General features: G+C 28.2%; 1 protein-coding gene across 1 annotated transcript; it reads right to left on the bottom strand.

Moving 5' to 3' along the window:
* Nucleotides 1–3061: 3061 nt before the first annotated feature.
* LOC139426257 (uncharacterized) lies at nucleotides 3062–15143 on the bottom strand. Its single transcript, XM_071184404.2, has 2 exons — nucleotides 14981–15143; nucleotides 3062–3504 (listed from the first exon to the last, which is right to left on the bottom strand). The coding sequence occupies exons 1-2, from the start codon at nucleotides 15132–15134 to the stop codon at nucleotides 3353–3355; spliced, it is 306 nt and encodes a 101-aa protein (XP_071040505.2). The 5' UTR covers nucleotides 15135–15143; the 3' UTR covers nucleotides 3062–3352.
* Nucleotides 15144–19330: the final 4187 nt, after the last annotated feature.

Genomic DNA, 19330 nt, shown 5'->3' on the forward strand with positions numbered 1-19330 from the left:
GGTTGCATCAGCTTATCTTGACACAACGGAACTTTGTTTCATTCATATGAATGCCGATTCCCTCGTCAACGACATGAATTCCACGCCTACTCTCCATAGCTCGAGGAAATGCATTTGCGTTACACTGTAAATTTTCTAATTTTGTTTATTTATTTATTTATTCTATATTTCACTCTCGTTTTCTAGTTTCGTTAATCACCATAATTTTTTATTTTTTAGTTGGCAACTGTACATTTCTTTTTTCAAATATCTTTTGTTTTTCCCCATATTCTTCTAGTGAGTCTTGAAAATGAAAGTTTATTTTTGAGCACTCAAACAGTTCCACTTTTATTACCATCTTCTTATTTTTTGAAGCAATTGAAAATTTCAAAAGGAATTTTGTATATTTAAATCAGGACATGGGTTTTGAGAAAATTACTGAACAAATTGTTTTGTGTGTGTCTGAAAAACGTCTGAGAAATTGAATTGCTATTCGTGAAGACATATTAGTCTAAATGCTGCCATTTTTTGCGCGATAACTGTGAAACAGTAAAAAATTTTCCATGCGTCTTTCATCTTAATACTAGTTTATACGAAAAAGAACAAAATTTGTGTCGAACTTTCCCTCCAGTAACTATTTTGAAGGGAAACTTCTCTGAATCATTATTGGATAAATCTTTATGGTTCAACAACTTTGGCTAAGAGTTTTTCCTTCTTGGAAAATTGCCAGGTTGTTTAAAATGGACCCGCTTTTACTTGTGTTAAGTGATCGACATTCACGTACACTTACTTAAAATTTGGAAGAAAAAAATAATGAAACCTGTTGCAGTTTCCTTCTAAAATAAAGGCGGTGCAGATTTTTTTGTTGCAGTTTAACCAAGAAAGCAATGAGGAAAATCAACACATAGGAAAAATTTGAAAAATTCCTCCTTTACCCATCATTAAATGCTACCTACGATTCTGTTTTTTGCTCTTTTCTCAAAATATGTTCTTTGGCATGACTTTGGAATTACCTAAAGTAAAGTAAAAGCACGATGTAAAAAGTACTGCAAATCGCGTTGAATTTCTTTGTCAACTTCGAAACGCTTTGGGTTCACAACAAAAGTATAAATTTAGTGGTCCAATAATATCACCCAGTTTTTTAATTAGTGTTTTAAAAAATTAATATGGTTGAGAAACTTGAAAAAAAAAGCCATCTAGTTTCAGGAATTACATGATTCATGTTATGGTACACATGAAAAGTTGTAAATTGTCATATATTGCAACTTAAAATTAATTATGGTCATTATCTCATGATGATTGAAGATTGAATTTATTAAAATTAATTGAAAAAAGTGCTAAAATAATATTAGTTAATAGATTCAACATACAAATGAAAATGCTGCGACTAAATAAATAAATAAACTAATGAAAACCGAGAAAGTAAAATCTGACCAAATGTTATAATAAAAATTAAAATTTTTAAGAACCACTTTTTTTATCAATTTTTTAACTTATTTTATTTTAATTATTTATTTTCTTTACATTACATTATTTATTTTGTTTTACTTATTTTTATTTTTACTTATTTCTTTCCTTATTTAATCATTTTTTTTATTTAAAGGAGCAATATTTTACGCAAAAGGGTAACATGCAAAAGAATTTTTATCTTTTTCTAGTATTAAACTGGCATCAAGGAAGAATAAAAAACGGATATTATTTCACTTTATTATCTCCATACAATCATGAGCCTTTATGTGAAGGAAAAACGTGAGGGAAACTACTTAACGAAAGAAAACTAAAATAATGCACCTTGTGTTAACCACATACCCCAATTAGTTATAGTCCTCTATTTCTCTAATTGATTTTATTAATAAGCTATTCAGTACTAATCAATGATGGGAAAAGATATTGCACCATATTTTAATGGTTTTCTTAAATCTGGCAAAAACTCCTTGTTTAGTTATGTACAGTAGGGAAAAAAAAACACTCTAATTAACTTTTAATTTAGTGACCGGATTTCTTACTTTCTAGGACTCAATCTTAATGCTTCTCAGGTGCAACCTCAAATATCCTTATTATATAAAACAAATGACGTTTTAAAACGTTTTATATGTGAAAGTGGACTTTTTTTTAAATGTACGACTACATTAAAATTTCATTCAACATCAACTGACCAATTTTGGCCAAATCGTGTATTTTGCGATCCAAAATTACATTCGGTGAAATGATTGAGAAAATTGTATACATTACAATTCAAAAATATTTTTAATATTTTTGACTACAATAATAAAAAATTGCGAATAACTATTAAGGAACATTTTTTGCATGGACTTTTTTTCGATGAATAAATTTTATAGCTGTGTACAAAAATTTTTTTCTCTTAAAATGTTCTCGACTTACGGCGAAAGACGCAAAAATAAATCTTAACATTCAGTGGTTCAAACTTTGAACCACCTTCTTGACCAAACCATTGAGATAATATTTCCCAGATTGAGCCTACCCTGAATGGGTCTGAAATTTCAATTCAACAGGAAAGGGTATGTTAATTCTGTATTTTGTTCCAGATTTCGAAGTTTAATTATCGTCTGCTCTGATTAGTTAACGTACTTGAGGTGACCCCTATGAACCATTAAGATTGAGTTCTTGGACGGGAAAATCCGCTCATTAGATCAAAAGAATGTTTCTTTCTTCTAGTATTCTAGTCTAGGAAAGTGTTTTAAATAAAAAAAAAAAATGTTGAAAAAAAGAGTAAAAGATTCACACATGTTTGTTTCATCTTTTTGTCTTCCCCCCCCCTTTCTTAAAAAAAAATATATGTGCATTTACTTAAAGCGACAGGCAGGTTAAAACGACCTATCGACCAGCTATTGTAAACTTCTGCTATGGTGGACTAATAAGTAAAATGAAGCTGAATTTTAATCAAATTCTTCTCAAAACAATTTTGAAATACAACAAAGAAACTTCAATTAAAAGAGAATAATAATAACTTTTGAATTCAACGAAATTCTAAGCTCAAAATAAAAAAAAAACTTTCCAAGTTCATTTTAACGAAGCATGCAAAATAATATTTCAGGAAATCATTCAATATTACTTACGTACTTTATTGTTAATATTCACCGTTATTACAAATTTTAAAATCATGGATAATTATAATCCAAAAGGCATACATTGAAATACGAGTGACATTTTGACAAAAGACAAAATTTGTCACTTGAACAACTTGGTCATGGTAAAAAAAAATCTGTCACGAAATTTGATTACATATGCTTAATGGTGAAGCTTATGTCACCGACATAACGGATCGAAATAAGTTTGAGAATGAAATATAACAATGGAACATTAATAGATTGTAAAGCAGAAATAGAACAATAATACAATCTTTCGGTCATCTTTAATTTGTAGTGTTTTTCTTCCTTATAAATATTGTTTCTCTTCTTCTTTGCTTAAAAGCTCTTAGAACCTCATCATCAATAACGACTTCCTTTGACGCATTTCGCTCTTGGTGCTTTGAATTCTCCACACTCGCTGCAAAAGAGTTGTTTTCTGTTTCATGAGAAAGAGAGAAAAAAAATCAATTATAAAATATTTCTACTGGCTACTGTATCGAATAGTGCTACATTATAGAAGTTTATTCTCTTTAAGGTAATGATAGCCGCGAAAAAGAATTTCTAATATTTATAAAACAAGTTTCTAATATTACACTGACTAATGTGGCTTCTCGAAGTATTGTCTTCCCATGAAATAACATTTTCCGGAAATGTATGCATATTTATATATATATATATATATATATATATATATATATATATATATATATATATATATATATATATATATATATATATATATATATATATATATATATATATATATATATATATATATATATAGATATATATATATATATATATACAGGGCCAATTATCCAAACGTCCAATTATCTGAACTATGTCCGCATTCGTTTTTTTCTTTTTAAGTTCAGAATACTTTTAAACTTATCAACAATTTTTCTAAATTTAGAAGAATAAATAATATCCACTACATTTAATGACCGTATTTAATTTACAACCTTTTTTTTCAGTTTTCCTATAGTAGTCATACATGCATGTATTGTTATACAGTTAAACCTACAAACCCCTTCAGCCCTCTTTAACTGAAAATTATTTTCCAAGAATGAGAGCTTCAGTTTGACAGTCTATAGCGTCAAAATGATGTTGATCCAGTTCGATCATAACGATTATACTGAATCAAAAGTAAAAGGTAAAAAAAAAAATATACGTAATGAAAGCATTAAATTTCAAAAACATTATTTTAATTTAAACCAAATACTATGAGAAACTATTGAGCAATAATATCAATTAATTGTAATAACGAGTATAAATTTCAATATTACTGCAATAACCATGTTGTATGTTAAATTGTTCACCATATGAGCATGAATTATTTAAAAACATTCCTTTCAGAAATAAAATAAAGCACAATGGTGAAGCAAAAAATAAATAAGTAAATAAAGTAGAAAAAACTATCATAGTTAATTTATGTCGCTATTTTAGAACTAAATGATTCTCGTGGAACAGAATTTATCTAAACACATTTGGAATTTCATTTATCTTTTACAACACCGTCAGTTGAGAGAAATTGTATTTATGTAGAATCGTTGTGTTTATGACACAGACGCATTTTCGATTGTAGAGACACGGGAAAAAACCCCGTCATATTGCGTGGCACACTTTCGATAGGACACATCCTCGATCCATTCTTCTTAATTATTATTTTTTTAATAATGTCATTTCCAGCAAGTTTGAGCAGTCGACTTCCGATGAACACAAGTCCAATTGTGAAAAACGACAAAACACTTCATTTTCAAAGGGAGCTCAAGAGTTTTTTGTTAGTCGTAGCATCCAATTTATACTTCTTTTCTGTCTCATCTTCATCAGGATATTTCAGCATTGGGCAGTTAATTATTTATATAATAGGAGTTTCGTAGTTCGCACCATCAGCACAACAGTTTGGCAACATCTACACCTCGTCTGAAACTGTGTTCGCCGTCGGACATGATGGTTTCGAGGAAAGGTACAGTTCTGGGAAAAAATTCAATTTTTTTTCCAACTGCTCTATCTTGCTAGGCTTGTGATTTTAGCAGTCATGGTCGAATGTTCAGCCCCGCAGATAGCAGTTGGAAGGAAAAAATATTTTTATTGAGCTTCACATCGTGTATTCAGATCATTTTCTAGCACTGGCGAAGCTCAAATTGCTCTCCAAAATCTGTGTGCTTTAGTTTTTATCCTAGGGAAAGTAGCATATACTTAAACCAAAAATAGTTTAATAGACAGGATGTGAATTTTAAAGTGTGAAAAAGAGTCTTTCATTTTGAATAATAAATTAAGAAAAGGATTTGCAGAAAAGGAATAACATAACGAGATTAATTAAAAGCTTTTTAAGAGCATATATATATATATATATATATATATATATATATATATATATATATATATATATATATATATATATATATATATATATATATATAATAAATAAATAAATACAAGAAAACACTACAAATTTCACAACATTTTTGAAAATTTTAAAGCTTTATTTCCATTAAAAGATTTTAACATTATTAAAAGTTTTAAATATAACAAATCACTTGGTAGAACCATTTTTAACTATAATGATATAAGCAAAAATTTAGGGTGTATCAATATATCCGATTATGAATGTCACTGTGAGGAGGATAAATATTTTGATTTTGTTGATAAACATCATAAACATATTATCACTGGTAATTTAAATATTATAGAAAACTTGGAACTTAGGAATTTAATGATAAAAGGCACAAAATTTAGACCCATTTACCATATATCAATCAATAAGATTCTAAAATACTTTCTTAATGATCTCAATAGTTTTTGTTTAAAGATATCAAATAGATTCTCTTTACCTTTAGGTATGCTAACAGAATGGAAATGGGAAGTTTATTATTACTTTAAAAACTTTATTTTCAATAATAAGGATAATTTAAATAAGAATAACAATTCAACAAATTTTTCTAATATTGTTCAATCAATTAAACAACTTCAAAAAAATTTTGTAATTACTCCCATAGACAAAGCTAACAATAATTATGCTATATTCTGTAAAAAATTCTATGCTGAACGAATACGGAATTAAAAAATAGTAAAAATTTTGAACTTAGTAATTTCAATAATAATATTGCCATTAAAAAAATTTTAGCTTTTTACAAGAGATTAAAAATTAAAATTAGCAATATACAATTTCCTTACTTAATTATCCGTCCTAAATTTCATAAAATTCCAGTAAAATTTAGAACTATCACATGTGGGTCTAATACTTATTTAACTAAACTGGCACCATTTTCTCTAACTACTTAAATAAGATTATTAACTATATTACTAAAGAAGGTTTCTCTTGGATAATCACTAATAATCAACCGATTTTAGATTTCATTAAACATAATAAAATTAATTCTATTGCGACTTTTGATTTCCAGGATCTTTTCAATAGCATTCCCCTTTCTAAACTAAAAGATGTCCTTTTGAATTATTACCATGATTTTAAAAATATCCTTTGTTGCGATTTTGATTATTGGGAAATTCTGATTAATTTTTGTCTTTTTAGTAATTATCTTTACAATGGTAGGGATATCTTTCTTCAAATTAATGGAATACCACAGGGATCTAATTATTCATCTCTCTTAGCTAACTTATTTTTGCATTATTATGAAAAAAATTTTACTCTGAGTATTAAATTTGTTTTTAGATATATTGATGACTTAATTATCTTTAATTTCCAAGATTTTACTGTTTTATTGAGTGATATATACCCTGAGGAATTAATCTTACTTCGTAATCATGATGATAATATTAATTTCAATTTTTTGGATTTGGGTATTATGAAAGTTGAAAATATCTGCTTTGTTGATTTATACGATAAAAGAAATTATTTTAATTTTAATATTAATAAACTAGTTACTTGGAATTCTAATGTTTCTAGGAGCATCTATTTAAATACCACTTTTAATGAAATGAACAGAATTAAAAGAATATGTAGTAATATTTATTTATCCAAAATACAAATCGATAAACTCTTTCAAAATCTGATAAAAAACAATGGATACCCAACTAATGTAATAAAATTTTAAAATCATTGAGTTAATCGTATATTTTGGTGGATATATTTTCTAAACATTTTTTTGTTAATTTTTATGATTTTCCCATGTGCAAATCCATTTCAGGCCAAAATTCATTGCCAAAATTATTTACTAAATAATTTCTTTGTTAATTTATGTAATTTTTCCATGCGCAAACCCATTTCGGGCAAATCCGTGGCTAAAATTATGTACTAAAATTTTTTCTTTGTTAATCTATCCATGTGCAAATCCATTTCGGGCAAATCCGTGGTTAGAATTATTTACTAAAAATTCCTTTGCTAAATAATTTCCCTTGTTAATCTATACAGTTTTTCCATGTGCAAATCCATTTCGGGCAAATCCGTGGATAAATTGTTTGCTAAAAATTTCTTTATTAATTTATACAATTTTCCATGTGCAAATCCATTTCGGGCAAATCCGTGGTTAAAATTATCTGCTAAAATTTTTTCTTTGTTAATTTTTCCATGTGCAAATCCATTTCGGGCAAATCCGTGTTAAAGATTATCTATTAAAATTTTTTCTTTGATAATTTAAATAATTTTTCTATGTGCTAATCCATATCGTGCAAATCCGCGGCTAAAATTATTTGCAAAGCAGGCAATTTATGTTTCTATTTATATTTTTTCTTAAATAAACATCTATCTTCTAAAACTATTTATGATCAATTTTTAAAATTATCCAGTATAATATTACCTTGCGCACATCCATTTCGGGCCCATCCTTGGTAACTAACAAATCAAAACTCAGAATAACAAATCACATCAGCAGTGCAGTAAGAACGACACTTTAAAACCCTTTTGTTACACTCAATTTGCGCTTTTGTTTTCATCTTTTGTTTTCATATTTTGTAATCTGGCAATCTTTCTGCGAAAACATTTTTAAATCATTCTTGAAAAATAACCGTCCATGTAAGTTGTTATGATTTTGCTACTCGCTTTATAGTCCCCCCTTTTTAATGTTTTTTCTTTTTATTTTCTTTTTATTTTATTTTATTATCTGTTTTTACATGTTATATTTACTTTTTATGATCTATTTTTATGTAGTTATTTTATAAAAAAAATTTTTCGAGTGCTCCTCACACTATTGTATTAATATATTTTGCTTTGGCTTTATTGATACAATATTAGAAAGCACTTTGTTTTGCGGATATAATCGTGTGGGCTGAAGAAAAGATTATATCTTTTTTTCCGGCTTTTTTTCCGGTTTTTTAATTAACATTTCACTTTTTTTTTCATTTTTTTTTTCAATAAAATGTTGTTTGTTATTTTTTTTACTTATTATTTCCCACCCCCTTTTTTTCATATGTCTATATTTTTTCTTTGTTTTATTCTTCATTTTGAACTTTATATATATCTATCTATATATATATATATATATATATATATGTATATATATATGCTTTCTCTCAACTGACGGTGTTGTGAAAGATAAATGAAATTCCAAATGTGTTCAGATAAATTCAGTTCCACGAGAATCATTTAGTTCTAAAATATCGACATAAATTAACAATGAGAGTTCTTTCTACTTTATTTACTTATTTATTTTTTGCTTCACCATTGTGCTTTATTTTATTTCCGAAATGAATGTTTGTAAATAATTCATGCTCATATGGTGAAGAATTTAACATACAGCATGGTTATTGCAGTAATATTGAAATTTATACTTGTTATTTCAATTAATCGATATTATTACTCAATAGTTTGTCATAAACAAATAGTTTGTCAAAAGACAGTATTTGGTTTAAATTAAAATAATGTTTTTGAAATTTAATGCTTTCATTACGTATATTTTTTTTATCCTTTACTTTTGATTCAGTATAATCGTTATGATAATAATTATAAAATTTATTTAAAGGAAATATTATCTTTTTATTGAATTATATGTTATCATATTGGTTGTTTGGGTGAAATTTAAATTTTTGTTTTATTATGCTTAGCGTTAACATGAATAAACTATTAAATATTCGAAGTTTATTTTTAAATGCAATATTAAAATTTGTTTTTAAGGATTGAATGGCCTTACGGTGCGGCAAAAAATATAAATTAAACATGTAAAAATCGGAAAATGTGAAAACCAATACAAATAATTTCAAAAAGGAATTAAATGCTTGTTTACAAAATTTAAGAATAGATAAAGTTGTACAAGATAAATCAGATATATTAATCTTTTACCCCGACATTGGTGTACAATTCACAGCCTGGCTCAAACATTTCGAAAAACAAACTATACATGCTAAATTAAATGAGGAATGGTAATTTAATTTTTTTTTTAAATGCATTAAAGGTTCAACTTTGAAATTATATATTAATAACTGCTTAAATTATAATTCTTATCAAAAGACAGTTGAAATTTTTCATGAGCATACTTTTTACCTCCTTTTGGCTGTAATGATTTTCAAAATTTTAAATTTTCTGGCCAATCTAAAGACCTGAATTCATATTTTACTGAAAAGGTAGAGTTAGGTCGAAAAACAAATTTAAGTAATGAGCATATATTTGAGGGTTTGTCTATAGGATTGCCCCCACAAATTAAAACACTTTTGGTTTCAAAAGAACCCAAAACCCCAATTGAATGGCTAATAATTGTTACTAAACTAATTCCTGATGTACCTACAGTCTTACCGAAAACTGACACTAAACAAAAATAGCCGGAATCCAAATTTATTGGGTATTAAGAACAATATCAAGGCTGGACACCAAGGCGGCCATTCATTAATAACTCAATTAGTCCGAATTATTCTAATCCTTGACAAAAAAAAATTTTTCCGAACCAAGTGAAAATTTCAAATTACTATCCTAATTTAGACCTAGAGTTAATAAAGAAAGGGACAGATTCCATAAAAATAAACAACAAACAAGTCATTTCAGTCAGTCAGGCATCCCAGGAGCTGCCTCCTAAGACTTGTAAATACTGCGATAAGCTTGGAATAACGAACCTAATTCTTTTACGGCTGAGATTTTGATTTATGTAGATTTAAAAATTTAAAATTAAAAGCTTCTAAATGCTCTTTTTTGCAGAAACCAAAATTAAATTTTTGGGATATGAAATATGTAATGGTGTCGTAACTCCTGATAACAACAACATTGAAGCAATTAAAAATTTAAAACCTCCAACTAATGTTAAATTTCTTCAATGATTTTTAGGTTCAATAAATGTGTAAAATAAATTTATAAATAATTATACTAAAGTAAGAGCACCTTTAAATAATCTCTTGATAAATAAATAATTCTTAAATAAAAAAACTACCTGGTGTTGGATTCCTAAATTTCAAGAAGCATTTGAAATTTTAAAAAATTCTTTTATTTGTATACCTATTTTGAAAATATTTAATCCTAAATTACAATGTCGTATTTTTGTTGACGCAAGTCAGAATGGTGTAGGAGTGATTTTGAAGCAACCAGATTTTTCAGGTGTCTTACATCCAATAGCATTCCATTCTCGTTCTTTGCGAGATAGTGAAAAAAATTATGCTATCACAGAATCAGAATGTCTTGCTATTGTTAATGCAGTAAACAAATTTCATCATTATTTATTTGGCAATAAATTTACCAAACATACTGACCATGTGGCTTTAGTTGGGCTAAAAATGTAGAAAATATAAAAGGTCGATTGCTTCGCTGGTCTTTACAATTAAGTTTACATGATTAAGATATAAAATACACGAGAGGCACCCTAAACTTTGAAGCTGACTTGTTAACTCGGGATATTCCTGACGATATTGAACACAACAATAGAACAATAGTTATAATAATATTGATATAAGTAATGTAAGCCGTTTTTCGCATTTTTTTCCAATTCGACGAAATTCACGAAGTCAAACAAAAGGATAATTTAACTGGAAATTTTATTGAAATTAATAAAGCTTTATGTTTACATAAAAAAGGGTTTTACCCAAATTGCTGTTCCATTTTCTTTAAGGCATAAATTACTTGAAATTACTCATGAAAAATTTGGTCATCCGAAATTGCAAAAAAACTATTAATTTACTTACTCCTGTTTATCATTGGGAAAATATTACTTTGAATATTACAAATTATAATAGACATTGTCATACTTGTCAAATAAATAAAAAACCTAGGCAAAAAAGATTTGGTTTACTTCAGGAAATGCAGCGAGTTGACAAGCCTTTTGACATCCTTGTAATAGATATTGTAGGTGGTTTTAATTATCATAATTCAACTACGAAATATTTAACTTTAATAATTGGACATCACACCCTATATATGTGGTCTTTCGCATTAAATCAATAACAACAGAAACTTATGTTCATTTTTTGCACCAAATTTTTCAAAATTCAAACTCCTAAAAATGTCTTGAGTGATAGAAAAGCAGAGCATTTACTTCTTCCCATTTTAAAAAATTTCATAAATATTGCAAAATCAAACAATTGTTAACTACAGCCCATAGACCTGAAACTAATGGAAAAGTGGAATGTTTAGGACAAATGTTATGTTATGTTTATGTTATTCCTTTTCTGTAAATCCTTTTCTTAATTTATTATTCTACACGAAGCACTCTCTCACACACTTTAAAATTCACATTCTGTCTATTAATCTAGTTTTGGTTCCAGTAGGCATTAATTAAAAAAAATACATGTTATCCTTTGCTCTTTGTGGGAATCGCGTGATCTATATAATAAACCGATTATAATTATAGCTTCCCTTTTCCCCTGAGATCTCATAAAATAGTGAGAAATACATATACTACTCTCCTTAGGATAAAAACTAAAGCACACAGATTTCGGGGCGTGATTTGAGCTCCGCCAGTGCTAGAAAATTATCTGAATACACGAATACGCGATGACAAAATAAACAAAATGCATTAGTTTTGCGTTTATCATTTTTTATTTGATCAGCCAAAGTTGAAGCCGTCGCGCCTGGCCCCTAACGTAAATTATCCATTGACGAAAATATGGATAACAATCGCTTAATTCAAAGAAAAGTTCTTCGAACAGACGTAACAAAAACAATAAATGAGTCAGCGTCAGTAGCATTTGCAAACCTTGAAGAAAAATCGAAAAGATTGTTTGAAAATGACAAAATCGTTTTGAAATATCTGTCTTTAAATCCGGAGGATCAGACCGAAACTGATAAAGAAGAAGTAAAATCTAAATCGTCAAATCTTGAAGAAGTTTTAGAAAAAGAATTGGAACAATGTGAAAATTACAGAGATTAAGTTACTTCAGCGAAACTACGCTTCCAAGAGTTTTCGAAATCCTTCGAAAGTGTATGCAAACAAGCAGAAGTCATATCGTCAGATCGGATTAGCAACAATTTTCCGAAACTCGACTTTGACGGAAATCCCAAAAATTGGTTTTCTTTTTGGGCCATGTTCCAAAAAATCAATGAGGATCCTAGAATCGAGGACGACGTAAAATTCGCATACCTGTTGCAAACAACAAAAGGTGAGGCACTCACAGGAGTTGTGATTGTTTTACTGCTCAAAAAATGACACTTCAAGAAAGAAAAGAAAAATATATTAAAAAACGTGTTGATTGGCCTCTAGCCCAAGTAATTGAAATTTATAAAGGACGTGATGGTGATTCCCGAGTTGCAAAGGTTAAAACTCAAAATGGTGAAATAGTTCGACGATTTCAACGATTATTTCATTTAGAAACAACAGGTATTGTAAGTAAAACTCTAAGATCAACAGTCAAACCTGTTAAACTGTAATCTTCAATTTCGTATTAATATACTTTAAAACTTTCTGTCCTTTTTGATATATATTTTATGTATTTGCAATAATTTTGTTTCATATTTCTAAACTTAATACTTTAACTTTTATTTTAAATTTGATAATTTTAAGCTTTAACCTTTTGTAGTTGGAGGATGTTGTATCTTCCTTCCATTAAATGAATAATTTTACCTTACGATAGACGGCGCAGTGTGCGCATCTGTAAGGATAGCAAAGTAATACATAGCTTTTCTCACCAGTCTTTTGTTTGATGTCGTTTTGTTAAGTTTTAATAAAAACTCTTAAAAGAATATTGGCTCGCACTGAATTATTTCAAACTAATAGCCTAAAAGATCCCGAGACGTAACACGTCGTCTTTGCATGAGTTTATATGGCGACCGTTGCTGTTTGATAAGTTTTTTAGAATTCTTTTTATCACTTCTAATTTATTATGCATTAAGTTGGTGAGTTTATTTAGGTAAGTGGCGATATTTAAGTTAAAGTAGTAAAATCTCAGTAGTTTACTTTTTAAATTAGGCATTTGATTGGTAATGTATTATATTCTTAAAAATATTATATTGGTCAATTCCTAATCTAAGAACTTAATCGAATTGGAAGGTGACGTTCAATTGTTAAAGAATAATTTTTTCAGATTAGTGTGTTAGTTAAACTAAGATTTATTATTTGTAGGTGACCAGTGCTCATCCTTTTATACTTCATTTTAATAACTAATATATATGCCACTTCCTTGGTTTTAAACTATTGAATTACATTGCGTAACTATATTGTCCTTTTACACTGTAAATAAGGGTTACTCAAAATTGAGCAAAAAGTCGCAATATGTAACGTAATAATTAATCGCTTATTTTGAAGTGTCCATGTTTTCAAAATTGAAACATCACATACTATATTTTGGATTAAAATGCAGTCTTTATAGAATTGCCATTTGAATGACACTTCACCACGTTCATTTCATTCGCTTAAATGTTTTTAAGATATAGAAAAATAAGCAAAAAGTAAAGTTATTGAATAATTACCGATCAACTGAATTAGCTATTGAGGCCCTGTTTTCCAATTTGCAACTCTTTGTAACATGGTAATTTAAAATTAGTATGTCATTATTAAACATTGTGGCTACCACCATGTAATCATTCCTAACTTTCCTCGGACTGGAGTATCCAACTATGGTGGTTAGAGCATCTTACTAAGAATTCGGAGGTCCTGGGTTCAGATTCTGCTGACAGCCAACAAACGTCTCTCACACTTTTCTAACTCCACAATCACTTTTGAGACAGTAATCAAAAATGCTGTTTCAATTTTGAGTACACGGGATTTTAAATTTGACTATAATTTGTTTTGAAGTTATTTTGACACTCTGTTTTAAGAGTTAGTTAAGTGCAATTACAAGCTTGATTTAAATTAGAAACGAGGGGATTTTTTTACGGTCGATTGCATAAAAATCATTGATAAAAACTACTGATGATAAATAACATTGTGCAAATATAAACTTATAACTGAATTCACGTGTTCTTTTTACAACTCACCACACTCATGTACTTTCAAGGAAAAAGCCAGTACTTTCTAGGACAATTAAGGGGGTACTATGGCACACGACACCCAAGTGTTCAGGAAAATATCATAATGGCTCCGAAATTCTTACTTCGCCTTCGATAACAGACTGCATTTGAGTATTTTTTTTCTTTCCAAAATATTTTTTTCAATTAATATAATTAAATAAAAGTAATAAAAAATGCTTTCTTTCCTTCAGAATATACGGTGATTGTCCATTCACAGAAAGCGACGTAAAAAGTAAACTCTTCATTTAAACACGTCTATATTATTCTTAAATTTACCTATCTTTCTTTATTATTATTGTATTAATCTGTAATATTTGAAAATCGTATTTATAACAAACAAAGTGGTAGCAACAAAATAGCGTTCGAGAGGGAGATGTGCTTCGTTGTAAGCTTTTTTCTTTTTCTTTTTAGTGACCTAGAAAAATGCATGAATTTGTTTTGAAGGAAAAGCAGAAGAAAAAAACGAAGCCTCTCGAAAAAAATTATGAAGCATTCAGAGACCGATCTCGTAAATAAAATCTTAGACTCATTAAACTTTTATTGCTTATTGATTTTCAGTATCATTAAACAATATTGGGCATAATTAAAATTGTCTTACTTCGAGGTTTCCATGTCCAGACAGGTGATCCTCTTTGTTGCACCTTTTCGGTGGGATCATAAAGAACAAGAAGAAGGAAACCAAAGAATATAACAGCAGAACTTATTGCTATCAAAATACACGTGTATTTTATAGAAGGAGATTCAATACCCATGTTATTGTGATCCTAACAAAAAAATAAACAATTATGTTCAAGCTATAGAACCAATAATAAATTTCATAATATAGATATATAAGCAAATAGATATATAAGCATATGCAGCAAAGAGTGCAGAGAATTCTAGATATTCTCTCTCTGTGTGTATATAAATATATATATATATATATATATATATATATATATATATATATATATATATATATATATATATATATATATATATATATATATATATATATATATATATATGGGTCATTCTCACAAAAACAGTCATTTTCATGTCCCCAGTACATTTTATGTTTGTTTTACAACTTACGAAAAAAAAAAATCAGGAAAACTGTCCTTCAGAATGCAGGCTAACAAAAGAATGAAAATAAAATTATAAATTTTTATTTTTTATTTATTTTCGGTAATTAAAATATACCAATATGTCATTCCCTTACTTGTTCCCACTGCTGATTTAGAAAAAGAAAAAAATTCTTTCTGAAATTTTAAAAAAAAAATTTACAAATTCGTGTTTTTTATTTCAGAATATTGAAATATAGAATTCAGAAAATCAATTTTAATTTTAATTTCTGATAAAAATATTAACACAGCACTATTTTAAACTTTGTCCCTAGTGTTTCGCATCATTCCCTCACATGAATGTTCTTATCACATGCAATCTTCTCAGAATAAAAACTTAAGCAGTAAACAACTGGCATCATAGAACAAAATTGCAGTATGTTTCCATCTTCAACTTAAAGAATCTTTGCTGTGGAATAAATTTGAATGAATCAAACCAGGTAATATATTTTACATTTGTCATTCCCTCATGCCGTTTTTTAGAGTAAAACAAAATACAATTTCATTAAGAAAGTGGATAATTATATGTTGCTTTCCTGTATGAATATAATTGTATATGATTGATTTCATAAATTAATTAGGCCTAACTGTTATTTTTAAATTTTATTAAATTTGTCATTCCCTCACTAGTGTATAAAGTGAGGGAATGATTCAAGATGAGTATATTATTAAATTTTCTATTGTTCAATCGTGCCAGCCAATTTTATTTCCCGAACCTGTAAAAGCTATAAAATATATAAAACGTAATTATAATAAATATTAGATATACTTAGTATGTTATCATTTTCAAACTTGAGGTAGCTGTAACTTAGAGAAAAACATGTATTAAAATAAAACGTCATTCCCTCACTTTTTAAATAGTGAAATTAATTAAATAATTTAAATATTAAGCATAATTTATAGGATATATACTTTCTTCATAATGCCATTACATATTTCTATTAATACGAAAAGTTTCAGAGCTTTTTATTCACTTTACTTTATTGGGATTTTATGAACTGAAAAATGACAGTTTTCGTGAGAATGACCCATATATATATATATATATATATATATATATATATATGTATATATATATATATATATATATATATATATATATATATATATATATATATATAATAGATAAACGCACAAGGAAGGTCACTGTCGACATTAGAACATTCTACGACAGATCGTTCTAGCCGGAAGATCGAAAAACGAAGTGGAATTTTCTAATTGGTTAAACGTTAGCCATTTTATTTTATTTTATAACCGTCGTTGAACAGCCGACCCAATTTCATGGGTTTACGCGACTACTTACGTTCAACTCCGTAGCCTTGTAATTTTGAACCAATCCAGAAGACAAGGAAACTCCTGGATCAGTACCCCCAGAGGTATTGATTTGTTGTGGGAACATGGAGGACTTTGAAACTCGACAGATTTAACGTGCATCAGTCACCATATACTACACGGGGAGTCTTCGGCCGGCGAGGATCGAACCCACGACCTCTTGGATATGAGCCCAGCGCCCTACCGACCAGGCTATCCCGGCCCTAAACGTTAGCCATTGTGTTTACTTTTCACATATTTTAAAGATACATCAGTGATAATTGTTAGCTTATAGCCCTGTTTGATAAAAAAAATAGTTTATGGCACGTATTTAAATATTTAACTATTTTATATTCGCTATGTCAGGTAAATTCAATGAACATTTCATGAAAGCATGCGTGGACTACATCACCAAATTTATACTTTGTCTGATACCACGTAATTTTATTTTATTTATAATAATTCTTTTAAACGTGTTTCTAAAAAAATAACTTACTTAAAGTAAACGGTAATGGAATAGTAAAAAAATATGTATGTATTCGATACCAAAAATTTATGGGAATAGAGTACTAATTCGTTTAGGAGAAACAAAGAGAAATCGACGCCAATGAGGCAGAATTGGGCCAATTATGCTTAATTAATGAAGGTAATGTATGCAAATTGAAACAAAAGAAATAAACTATGTACTAGAAGGCAAAAGAAATGTTGTAAAAGCATTTATTTGTGTAGATGAACCGTAAGAAATCATCATACTATCATTGACGAAATTGATGCTTAATTATATTGGTAATATGTTATAATTAAAATAAAGAAAACCGGACGAAGAAGAATATTATTTTATTAAAGCAGAATTTTCAGAAAAAACTGTATTCTTTTTATATTTTAAGCAATTTAAAAAAATTATAAATACACATAACTATATAAATTGGTTACGTTGGCTCGTTGCTTTTTACCTAAACCTTTATACGAGATGGGGATTTTGTAACTTACATATTACTTTTAAATTAAAGAAATAGAACAAATGAACATGGAATATGAAGTTTAAAAATGTTAGTACAACCGCTGCCGAAGCACTTTTCTTGTGAAATTTCAAATGAGATAGTATATATTATAAAGTAAACATTAGTGGCTGCTCTATATGCACTCAGAGCAATTTAAAATGCAGTTCAAGCTAAATTAAACATGAAATCATTTAAAATACATTACACTTATTTAAGATTAAATTAAGACTGTAAGTTAGAATTTCGGATTCTTAATTAAAACAATAAAAACAAAAATATTGTTCAAATGATGCAATTTTCTTTTATAAACAACTCAAGAAGTATTTATGGGATCTCTCTGGTCTCATATCTCAAAAATAAAGTACCAACTTAATGCATAAGAAAATTAAAAGTGAAGAAAAGAATTCTAACAAAATTATCAAACAGCAGTGGTCGTCATAGCAACGCATGCAATGTCTACGCATGCGTACTGTTTACTATTACTCTTGAACACAGTTGAAAAGTGTGATGACGTATAAATAAGGTGCGCAAGCCATCAAATTCAAAACAATACCCATTTTGCAAATGGGTAAAACTTACTTCTGAACTAAAAAGCAAAAGTATGTAGAAAAGATACTTATTCGCGTTTTGGCTAACCATAAAAAATCAGCATATTATTATTGACACTAATGCTCAATTAATATTGATAATATGTATTTATTGAAATAAAATAAAATAAGCTATGTGCTAAAAAGCCAAGCTCATAGAGGAAAGATTAATGAGAAATTCGTTTAAGAAAACCGAAAAAGATCGCCATTCACAGATGACACTTAATTCATATGTATCACTGACGGTAATATGTACTACAGGTATTATAGTAATTGGTGAATTGGTTTTGGTAAGAATTCAACAACGGGTTTTCCGTAGTCTTAGAAAATATTTTTTCTAGTGGTAGCTAAGATAGTGTATTAATATTTTAAATAATTAGAATTAAAGGAATTTTTTCCACCACTACATAAAAATACTTTAACAGCAGTAAATTAAAGGTCAGATTGAGAAATGGTCATGCTCCAAAATCCTTATGAAGTTCTAATATATTTCTAAAAAATTCAGCCTTAGTGGAGACCACTGACAAATATGTATGATCTCAAATGTTGAAGGGTTATGTAATAAGTACCAAATATAGTTAATTAGGTATAAAATATTATATATGTTTGGTGATTTTTAGAACTGCAGCAATCAGTTTTAATACCAATACTTTGGAATTAAGTGTTTTACGGGCACTCGAAAGGGATATGTACTTCAGAAAATAACTTAATAGAAGTAAATTTTAGCAATCATGAATCTGCCGCAAGCAATAGCATTATGCCAAGAGATGCTAAATATATTTAATCTTTATTCCAATGGTATGAATTACAAACAAAGACCTCTTCTTACTTCAGTAACGTAAAGCCTGCGAAGATTACAGCATATAGCATTAAATTAAAAAAATTAAATTATTTTAGCTATATTAATTCATAAACTTAGTGGAAGAACCAGGTGGGTGCCATTTTT

This window comes from Parasteatoda tepidariorum, chromosome 3, assembly GCF_982258835.1.
Source record: "Parasteatoda tepidariorum strain Cologne lab strain chromosome 3, Ptep-v5.0, whole genome shotgun sequence".
NCBI classification, from domain to species: Eukaryota; Metazoa; Arthropoda; class Arachnida; order Araneae; family Theridiidae; genus Parasteatoda; species Parasteatoda tepidariorum.